Source organism: Geotrypetes seraphini, chromosome 3 (genome assembly GCF_902459505.1).
Source record: "Geotrypetes seraphini chromosome 3, aGeoSer1.1, whole genome shotgun sequence".
NCBI classification, from domain to species: domain Eukaryota; kingdom Metazoa; phylum Chordata; class Amphibia; order Gymnophiona; family Dermophiidae; genus Geotrypetes; species Geotrypetes seraphini.
Genome location: NC_047086.1, coordinates 177,025,648 through 177,037,036, shown reverse-complemented (window position 1 = coordinate 177,037,036; position 11,389 = coordinate 177,025,648). Strand labels below are relative to the sequence as shown.

Here is an 11,389-nt window from a genome sequence, read left to right as displayed (position 1 = left end):
ATCCTAAAATTGTTCCTCTTGTGATCAGCTCAAATTTGATTATACTATTTGCTGACTGATGAATGGCTGGGATAAGAATGCTGAGATGCCTTTTTTTTTTTTTTTTTCTTTAGATGATTGAAGCTGTCCTGAACTGTGTTATAAGAAGTGAACTCTTAAGTAGAATTAGGTTAGAGAACACCCTGAAGCAAAGTGTCTTCACTTGAAACTTGATGTCATTCATGTTGGGGTCACATGTGTTGAATAATTGCGGGGATGCTGATATTTTAGTTGAAAATTCAGATATTAAATCTCAGAGACGGTAAAGTAAGACTCCATATGAAGATACTAAATAATTTTAAGATTTTTGCTATTTTGGGGGTACCTTTACTAAGGTGCGCTAACCTATTTAGGGCGTGCTAATGATCTATGAGCGCCTTAGCATTTAGGGCTCCTTTTCCGAAGGTGCGCTAAGCGTTTTAGCGCATGCACCGGATTAGCGTGCGCTAGAGGAAAATCTACTGCCTGCTCAAAAGGAGGCGGTAGCGGTTAGCGCGCGCTATTCCGCGCGTTAATGCCCTAACGTGCCTTCGTAAAAGGAGCCCTTAGTGCACACTAATCTTTAGCGCACGCTAAATCGGTTAGTGCACCTTAGTAAAAGGGACCCCTTTGTGTATTTGTTTTGCACTATTTTTGAAATTTTTATCAATTAAGTGAATATGCAGTATAACAGTGTGGTATTGTTGTCTTCACTGTGTTGAGCCATTGATTTTAATGATAGTTCTATATCACTTTTAAATCTTATTTATTTAAAAATGTATATACCGTATATTATCTATACGGTTTACATAGTCACAGTCATAAATGTTGGACAAAAAAACATTTTAACTAATTATGGGGTCCTTGTATTAAGGTATGCTAACTGATTTAGGGGTCCTTTTACAAAGGCGCGGTAGCGATTTAACACGGGGAATACCGCGCGTTAAACCGCCTGCCGTGCTGGCACCTAATGCCTCCATTGATAAGGCTTTAGGATTTTAGGCTGCCGCAGGGGTTAGCGCGTGATGAAATGTCCGACGCGCTAACCCCCGTAGCGCGCCATGATAAAAGGAGCCCTTAGGGTATGCTAACGATTAGAGCACGCTAAATGCTAATGCATCTAGGGCGCGTTAGCATTTAGCGCCCTAGTGTGCACTAAATCAATTAGTGCACGCTGAATCGATTAGCGTGCGCTAAATTGGTTAGCTCACCTTAGTAAAAGAGGGGGTATAAAAGCTGTACCATAAAAATTTGATTATTACTCAGATACATCAGCAGGTATTTACATTATATAAAATCTCAGCTCAGAAAGACACTAACAAACAATTGTGTCTTCAACATCTTCTTAAAACCCATTTTGACAGTGCAGAATCGCAAATCACCTGGCTGAGCATTCCAGAGTTTCATAACTCCCATCGATAATAATATCCCACCAATCGTGGAATGAGAAATTACCATCCCTCTCCCCCCCCACCCCCCCCTTAAGCATACTTTCATGCTATTTTCCAACCTCAAACTCTTCCTTGGCTGGTAGGTTTCAAAAAATCCTTCCAAAATCTGATGTATTATGGATAAGACTTTGAAATGTACTCTTTGCTGCATTGGTAACCAATAAAAATGTTTCAAAACCGGCATTATATGACATATTCTGGGGATGCCTGTAATCTAAAGCTGAATAATATTTAGGTGAGACGTTACAATGAAGAAAACTATACCGTATTTTTCGGACCATAAGTCACACTTTTTTGCACCTGAAAAAGGGGTGCATCTTATGGACCGAATACACTGTGCATCCACCCCCTCCCCCCCGGTACCTTTTCTAAGTGGCGGTGGTCCAGCGTGGTCTCCTGCTGGCCGGCGGCCTCTTTGCAGAGCGACGTACAACACAGGAGAACGACCTTTGCGTTTCCTGCCTGGTCCCGCGCCGCTCTGTGAGTTTTCAATTGAGTTCTAAAGTGCTTGTAAGAGCAAGCACTACACGACGGTGGCCTAAAATCCCTGTCCTAGAAAGCAGCCTGAAATGCTAGTGTATGTTCCATGGATTTCTTGCTCTTGAGATAATCTCCCTGCGGAGGCCACAAAGCATGAGGATCAATTGAATTTTATTTTGTATTAAGCTGAAAATGAACCAAACTGCAGCTTTTATTGCAAGGCCCAGAGACTGGGACCAGGTCCCTGGAAAAAACATGCTGCCTTCTAAGACAAAAAAGCCATTCATGTCCAGAACTTTCAACAACTAATTCATCAAGAATGAAATTGTAATTTATGTTAGTAGTACAATTACTTGCCTGTAAGGCTTGAAAAGAAAATGTATTAATGAGGAGAAGTTAGGTCAAAGTTTGTGACCTAATCTTGACATACACCTACTTGTTTCTGTCTTAAATGTGCAACAAAAATACTGAACGTCAAAGCCGGCTCCAGTTCACTGTAATTACTGCCGTGTTGAAAGTTTTTACAGCAGTTTAGCAGGTGTTTTCATCCAAGCTGTTGAAGAAGAGATCTCTGTTACTTTGTCATGAATCTCTCTCACATACGAAGGGGTGCTGAAAAGTTCTCAGCCCAACCAATCAACTTCCTATATTTCTGAGCGTTACATTGCCACTGTGGCTGAGAAGAGAATTATCTTATTTCTTTAAGTGCCAAATTTGCAGAAACAAAAGTCTCTATTTTGATATAGGGCTCCTTTTACTAAACTGCGTTAGGTAATTAACGCGCTGAATTGCCGGCCGCGCTAGACCTTAATGCCAGTATTGAGCTGGCATTAGTTAAGAACATAAGAACATAAGAACATAAGAAGTTGCCTCCACTGGGTCAGACCGAGGTCCATCTCGCCCAGCGGTCCGCTCCCGCGGCGGCCCATCAGGTCCGCGACCTGTGAAGTGGTTTCTGCCTACTTCTATAACCTACCTCAAGTTATATCTGTACCCCTCTATCCTCTTATCCTCCAGGAACTTATCCTAACCCTCCTTGAACCCCTGTACAGAGTTCTGGCCTATCACATTCTCTGGAAGCGCGTTCTATGTGTCCACCACCCTCTGGGTAAAAAAGAACTTCCTAGCATTTGTTCTAAACCTGTCCCCTTTCAATTTCTCCGAGTGACCCCTAGTGCTTGTGGCTCCCCACAGTTTGAAAAATCTGTCCTTATTCACTTTCTCTATGCCCTTAAGGATTTTGAAGGTTTCTATCATGTCCCCTCTAAGTCTCCTCTTCTCCAGGGAGAACAGCCCTAGCATTTTTAACCTGTCAGCGTATGAAAAATTTTCCATACCATTTATTAGTTTAGTTGCCCTCCTCTGCACTCCCTCGAGTATCGCCATGTCCTTCTTGAGGTACGGTGACCAGTATTGAACACAGTACTCCAGGTGCGGGCGCACCATTGCGCGATACAGCGGCATGATGACTTCCTTCGTCCTGGTTGTAATACCTTTTTTGATGATGCCCAGCATTCTGTTTGCTTTCTTTGAGGCTGTCGCACATTGCGCCGATGGTTTCAGTGATGTGTCGACCATCACCCCCAGGTCCCTTTCAAGGTTACTCACCCCTAGCAGTGTTCCCCCCATTTTGTAGCTGAACATCGGGTTCTTTTTCCCTACATGCATGACCTTGCATTTCTCTACGTTAAAACTCATTTGCCACTTTTTTGCCCAGTCTTCCAGTTTCGTTAGGTCCCTTTGCAGGTCTTCGCAGTCTTCCGTGTTTCTAACCCTGCTGCAGAGTTTGGTGTCATAAGCAAATTTGATAACTTCACATTTTGTCCCTGCCTCCAGATCGTTAATAAATATATTGAACAGTAGAGGTCCCAGCACTGACCCCTGTGGAACTCCACTCGTGACCCATTGCCAGTCTGAGTATTGGCCTTTTACTCCAACCCTCTGCTTCCTGCCTGCCAACCAGTGTTTGATCCATCGGTATATATCCCCTTGCACCCCGTGGTACCACAGCTTTTTAAGTAGCCGTTCGTGAGGTACCTTGTCGAAGGCTTTTTGGAAGTCAAGGTAAATGATGTCTATGGATTCCCCCTTATCCATCTGGCTGTTTATTCCCTCAAAGGAGTACAGCAAGTTCGTGAGGCATGACCTTCCTTTGCAGAAGCCATGTTGGCTCGCCTTCAGTTGTCCATTGTTTTCTATGTATTCGCATATTGTGTCCTTTACCATTGCTTCCACCATCTTCCCTGGAACCGAGGTCAAGCTCACAGGCCTGTAGTTTCCCGGGTTACCCCTCGATCCCTTCTTAAAGATGGGCGTGACATTCGCTATTTTCCAGTCCTCTGGGATCTCCCCAGTTTTTAGGGAGAGGTTACATATTTGGCGAAGTGTCTCTGCTATTTCGTTTCTCAGTTCTTTTAGTACCCTTGGGTGGATGCCGTCCGGGCCTGGTGATTTGTCGCTCTTTAGTCTGTCTATCTGTCTGAGGACATCCTCTTTGCTCACCTCTAGTTTTACCAGCCTTTCATCTTGTTCTCCGTTTATAATCTCCTCGGGTTCCGGAATATTGGTTGTGTCCTCTCTGGTGAAGACTGACGAGAAGAATTTGTTTAACCTGTCAGCTATCTCTTTTTCCTCCTTTATCGCTCCTTTCCAGTCTCCGTCATCCAGTGGTCCCACTTCCTCTCTGGCTGGTTGTTTCCCTTTCACATACCTGAAGAAGGGTTTGAAGTTTCTTGCTTCTCCTGCCAGTCTTTCCTCATATTCTCTCTTTGCTTTCCTGACCTCTCGATGACATTCTTTCTGGTGTCTTTTGTGCTCTTCTTGGTTTTCCTTTGTTGGTTCCTTTTTCCATTTCTTGAAGGATGATTTCTTGTCGCTTATAGCCTTTTTAACTGCAGTTGTTATCCATGCTGGGTTTTTAGTTCGATTTTTTTTGCACCCTTTCCTAAACCTTGGGACGTACAGGTCTTGTGCCTCGAGCACTGTGCCTTTAAGCAGTGTCCAGGCTTCCTTTACGGTCTTTACCTTCCCTGAGCTGTTGCTGAGCTTTTTTCCTACCATTTTCCTCATGTCCTTGTAGTTTCCTTTTTTGAAGTTGAGTGCTGTCGTTGAGTGCTCCATTTAGTTCTAGCCGCGTAGCGCGCGGTAATATCCTGCGTGCGCTAAAAACGCTAGCGCACCGTAGTAAAAGAAGCCCATTGTTTCAGATCATTGATTGAACCATGTCCACATCATTCTCTTCTTGGCTGGGCTGAGAACTTTTCAGCACCCCATTGTATTGTTTTCTATTCGTCCTTCCCCTGCTTTTCAGTCTTCATCCGGTCATTTATATTTCCCAAATGCATGTTTTACCCTGTACCATCAATCTTCTTGTGTGTATCGAACACTTCACAACCAGCCCAAACCTGAACACATTGCTGCTGTGGCTATGATCTTCTAAATCAAAAAAATTGGGGGGGGAAATGTAACTGTAAAGCAAAAGCATCATCTCAGATAGGCTGAAAATTCTTAACAGTTTATCAGAGTTCATTCATGGACATCCCTCTTCAGGTGGTCTGGAAATGGGGAATACTGCATTTCACTGTGACCAGATGCAGATACCATTGGTCATTCAGGAATTACATGCATCAGCTATAAAATTAAAAGTATATCACAAACTGAAGGACCCAGTCCTAAAATGCTCTGCCCTACTGTTTGCTCAAGTAATTTTATGATAGATTGCCTATAAACATTTCTAGGGGAAATGCATTATGGGGCTAATTCTATAACAGGCACCTAACTTACCCCCCACCTTTTTTTTTTTTTTTTTTACTAAGCCGTGGTAGAGGTTTCTACCACAGCCAGGAGCGCCAAATGCTCTGACGCTCATAGAATCACTATGAGCGTCGGAGCAGCGTTGGAGCATTTAGCATTAAGTTTAGTATATAGAGGTCCTTAATTAGCAAAATCCCCTTAATAGTCTCATTAATTAGAAAAAAAAATTAATTGGGTGATAGATGCCTATTCGAGTCTATAAAATACAGGCATCTGATGTATAAGTGGGCATTTCTGTGAGCGGAGCGTGATTTAGGCATCACTTTGCGTGATTCTCCAAAAATGCAGGCACCTGAAATGTAAGCCTTAAAAACCCAAAATAGGGAATGGAGGGTTAAATAACCCAAACAATAAAACTTCACTCCATTAATAATATTACAACCAACACAGCTGTGCACCAAATGAATTTCACAAACGAAAGAAAAAGCCTCAGATAACGGGAGAGGTGAACCCACACTCTACCACCCAAACATTACAGGCAGAATGTGAAAAACAACACGGTGAAAAAAAACAGGTGATAGTCCCAAAGATAAAGTCCACCAGCCAATGATTGTTTCGTGGCACTACACCACTGCTTCAGGGCCTCAGTATAAAAAATACTCCATATAATGGATCAAATATCTGTTCAGCGTGTTTCCTCCCAGGTTAATGTATGTATTATTGTGATCCACACAGAATTATTAGATGTTGCAATCTTTGATGTTTGTACAATTTCTATTTGTCTTATTTTCTGTATGTTATTATTTGTAAAGCCGCATAGGAATAGGCGGTTGAGAAATCTTTTAAATAAATAAATGTTTTAAATAAATCAATAGTGCTTATCTCCAAATTTTTTTTTTTTTTTTTTTTTGCCCCCATTTTTGAGCACTATTTATAAACATTTCTCATACGGGGACAATTTTATAACACAGGGGCTAACCTTTATGCACGATTACAGACCCTGCAAAATGCCGCAGCAAAAATAGTGTGTAGACTAGAGCATGACGATTTGATCATGTCACCCATTTACTGAAACAATTTCAGTGGCTCCCAATACAATGTAGAGGTCAATTTATGATTCCTCTATTAGTTCATAAGATATTGTATACTACATATCATGCTGCCCTGATTATTCCCTATACCCCTAGGCGTAAATTGAGATCTCTGACAGATAACAGATTAGTTATTTCCCATTCATCAAAAATAAAGCGGGAGTCATTCAGGAACTCAGCCTTTTTTTATCATGGCTACTATGTTTTGGGATTTGCTCCTTCATAGTGTAAGACTAGAACAGTCACTTCCCACTTTCCGTTCTATGCAAAAAATGCACCTTAGTGAAAAAAAGCTTTTCTATATTGCAAGCTCTGCACGATGACCATGCCGGGAGGAATTAATCTTGAGGAATCGGGGTATGAATGGATTTGGAATGATTGCAACTACCCTGTTTTTTTAATGGAGTTTGATAAGTTGCTTACCCCCCCCCCACCTCCTCCTTTTACAAAACCGCTGAAGCATATTTTTAGTGCAGGCCGGCATGCTGAATGCTCTGTGCTGCTCCTGACAATTCTATGAATGTTGGGAGCAGCGCAGAGCATTCCGAGTGCCAGTCAGCGCTAAAAAACACTTCTGCGGTTTTGTAAATGGGGAGGTTAGCAAATAAGGGTGTATATCAAATATAATAAATGATAAACATTAGAACATCAGCATATACATGTGCATATATGCTGACGCACAGTTCTATGAATATGCATGAATTTGTAGACCAGATTTGCAAGGGGGAGAACATAGGGGCAGAGTAAACTGGAGTGAGATCACAAGTAAGCATTGAATGCATAGACTATGTGCATTTCTCCAGCATTTCCATTTATATGTGCTCATTGGCTGGCATAAGTGCTTGTGTCTAATAATATAGGTGTATTTACCTGATTAGGCTAGTATTCTATAAGGCAGTGTTTCCCAAGTCAGTCCTGGAGCACCCCTTGTCAGTCAGGTTTTTAGATTATCCACAGTGAATATGCATGAGATAAAGTTGCATTCACTGCCTTCATTGTATGCAAATCTATCTCATGCATATTCATTGTGGATGTCCTAAAAACCTAACTGTCTAGGTGTATCCTGAGAATTGGATTGAAAACCCTTGCTTTATATATTAGACTCCTACCAAGCACCCAGCAGCCATCTAATTGTAGTTGCCCCAAGGACATACAATAGCAATTTGTTCTACAACAGAACTAAGAAACCTAAGCTCCATCATAAAATACTAGCTTAACATGGTATCTCTTAAAAATTATGCCAGCGTGAGCAGCGTCTCCACATCCCCACAGAAGCCACCAAGCTACTACAGTGGTGCCTCACACAACGAACTTAATTCGTTCCAGGAGCAAGTTTGTTATGCGAAAAGTTCATTATGTGAAACGCATTTTCCCATAACAATACATGTTAAAAAAAATAATTCGTTCTGCAGCATAAAATATGCTAAGATGACATAAAAAAAGATAAATTTTTTGTTATTATGTTTATTTAGATACATCTAAAAACATAATTGTTTTTTAAAACAACACACATTTTTTAAATTTAAAGACAGACTAAGTAGAGTCTACCGAATCTTGCACATCTTCATCCATTTTCTGCTTTTTGGCCGATGGTTTCATGAAAAACCTGTCCAAAGTCGTTTGTTTTTCTCTTTTCTCCAACATCTGCCGGAAATAACGGACAAGAGTATCGGAGTAAAGATCGTTGATCCTGTTTGCTTCAGCTGAATCAGGATAGTGGGCATTGGTAAACTCCTGAACTGTTTTCCATTTGACCAGGATGTTCTTGATGTCAGCAGTTGGGATTGGTTTATTGTTTGATTGTTGCTCCTCGTCATCAGATGACACTTCCCTTTGAGCATTGTCCTGTTGCTGGACCAGAAGTGCTTGGAGCTCTTCAGTTGTCAGCTCTTCTTCGTGTTCCTCAATAAGCTCCTCTACATCCTCTTCCTCTACCTCTAATTCCAACCTTTGGGCCACTGTGATGATGTCCTTCACCACTTCTGTGTCATCAACTACTGCTTCTTCCTGGGTCCACGAAGGCACAAGCATCTTCCAAGCAGAAATTAGGGTCCTTTGTGACACTTCTTCCCAGGCCTTCTGTATAAGTCGTATTGCCATAAGGACATCAAATTTCTCCTTCCAAAACTTTCGGACAGTCATATTGTCTCCACCAAACTCGCATTCTTCAAACACCTTATTAAAGAGGGCTCTAGTGTAGAGTTTTTTAAAGTTCGCAATAACTTGCTGATCCATTGGCTGAATAATGGATGTGGTGTTTGGTGGCAAATACTGCACCTTGATAAAAGGATAATTTTCCTGCAATATTTCCTCTAGGTCTTTTGGGTGAGCAGGGGCATTGTCAAGTATCAGAAGGGCTTTGAGCGGCAGTTCTTTTTCCAGCAAGAATTTCTTCACGGCAGGAGCAAAGGTTTCCAGAATCCATTCGTTGAAGATAACTTGGGTCACCCATGCTTTTTGATTGGACTTCCAATGGACGGGCAGTTTGGACTTAATAACGTTATTTTTCTTGAAAATTCTTGGATTTTCAGAGTGATAAACCAATAGAGGTTTGATCTTGAGGTCTCCGCTAGCATTAGACGAAAACATAAGGGTAAGTCTGTCCTTCATGGCTTTGTGTCCTGGCAATTTCTTCTCCTCTTTTGTAATGAAGGTTCTGCTCGGCATTCTTTTCCAGAAAAGACCCGTTTCATCGGCATTGAACACTTGTTGTGGGCAGTATCCTTCATCCTTCATACATTTTTGAAAGTTAATAGAGAACTTTTCTGCTTCTTTCTTGTCAGCACTGCCAGCCTCACCATGCATAGTAACGCTGTGGATTCCACACCTTTTCTTAAATCTAAAAAACCACCCCCTGCTGGCTTTGAATTCTTCTTCATTAGCTTGATTGCTGCTACTTCCAGGGACGTTTTTCTTTAGATCGTCATAAATTCTCTTGGCTTTGTGACAGATAATATCTTGGGTTGTTACGTCACCTTTCACCTGCCTGTCCTTAATCCAAATTGCTAATAGCCTCTCCATTTCCTCGTGGATTGAAGACCTATGTTTTTCATGAAATAGTTTTGATACTCCTTTGGCTACTTTGGCTGATTTTATTGCATCCTTATTTGTCAAAATGGTGAAAATGGTGGTTTTGATGAGGCCAAACTCTTTGACGAGGTCACACTGTTTTACCCCACATTCACTCCTTCTAATTATTTCCCGTTTAATTTCAACAGAAATCACCTTCCTGCTTTTTTTAGAAGCCATGATATACTGTTTAAACAATAATTTTACAGTGAGAGAGGGCAGAGTCTCAGCGGCAAAAACTGGGACTTAACTGTTCATTTATTTTTTTTTTCTAGCATCGGGGAAGCGGTGAGAGTAGCTCCGCCCCCCCCAACGCATCAGCAGTAGGCGCCGGGCCCCTGCGAGCCGACGGTCGCCACTGCACAGGGAGCCAGGCGGAGAGAGGGCAGTTAAGCGCGGTGCCTGCGCGGAAGGATGCAGCTCGGGCGACTTCATTGTGTGAAACGAAGTTCGTTGTGGGAAGCAAGACCTGAAGTTCGTTGTGCGCAACGTTCGCTGTGCGAGGCATCCGTTATGCGAGGCACCACTGTACTCTGAACAAAGGCACCTCGCCACAACCTGCCACGAAAGGAATGCCTGGCACTGAAATCCCTACAAGAATGACAGGACCTGGTGATTCTTCCTGAGGACAAAGGGAACACAACAGTAGTGATGGATGCCAAAGATTATCACCCAAAAATATCCAACCTCCTAGCTGAGGACATGTACACACTGCTCCCTAGCAACCCACTCCGTAAAATTCACAGGAAAATAACAAACCGGATAAACAAAGCCACTTCTATCGAGCTGGAGTTAAAACCTCGCTTGAAGCAAGGCAACCACCTGACACCAAGATTCTACAGCTTACCCAAGATCCACAAACCAGGAGTCCCTCAGCGACCCATTCTAAGTGCTTTCAATTCTCTAACCCACTCTCTAGCATGCTTTCTAGCCCAAAAAGTTAAGAACTTTAACTGACGATATAGTTTTAAACGTCAGAGACTCGGAATGAGCAACACTAGCGACTTTCTGTTTAAAGACAACTTTTTTCAGTACTGAGAACAGTACTATGTCCAAACAGAAGAACAGTACTGTGCCAAAACAGAAGGCACAGCAATAGGCTCCCCCTCCCCCCGGTGCAATAGGCTCCCCCCTCTCCAACATATTCATGGAGTCTTGAAACCACCCTACTGGGAAGTGCCAAGTTCAAACCTAAATTGTGGATCCACTATGTGGATGACACTTTTGTCATCTGGCCCCATGGAAGGAAGAAACTCTATGAATTTCTAGACTATCTAACAGCCACCCCAACATAAAATTCACTATGGAGACCGAGACTAATGGATGCCTTCCCTTTCTAGATGTAATGATCAGAAAATGGTCAGGTGGAACCCTTGGACAGAAGGTATACAGGAAACCAACTGTTATCTGCATGCAGAGTCTCATCACCATCCATCCACAAAAAGAGGGGTTCTACACATACTCATAAATAGAGCTCAAAGAGTTTGTGACCCAGGAAGCCTTCAGAAAGAAAAGGACACCCTCCAG

General features: G+C 42.3%; 1 protein-coding gene across 1 annotated transcript; it reads right to left on the bottom strand.

The window, feature by feature from the left end:
- Window positions 1-8,213: 8,213 nt before the first annotated feature.
- On the bottom strand, window positions 8,214-9,884 carry LOC117357821 (tigger transposable element-derived protein 1-like). Its single transcript, XM_033938970.1, has one exon. It carries the CDS (start codon window positions 9,812-9,814, stop codon window positions 8,327-8,329), a length of 1,488 nt encoding a protein of 495 aa, XP_033794861.1. The 5' UTR covers window positions 9,815-9,884; the 3' UTR covers window positions 8,214-8,326.
- Between the last annotated feature and the right edge of the window lie 1,505 nt (window positions 9,885-11,389).

Coding starts and splice junctions, on each gene's coding strand:
- LOC117357821 (XM_033938970.1), bottom strand. CDS start 9,814: ATGGAGAGGCTATTAGCAATTTGGATTAAGGACAGGCAGGTGAAAGGT.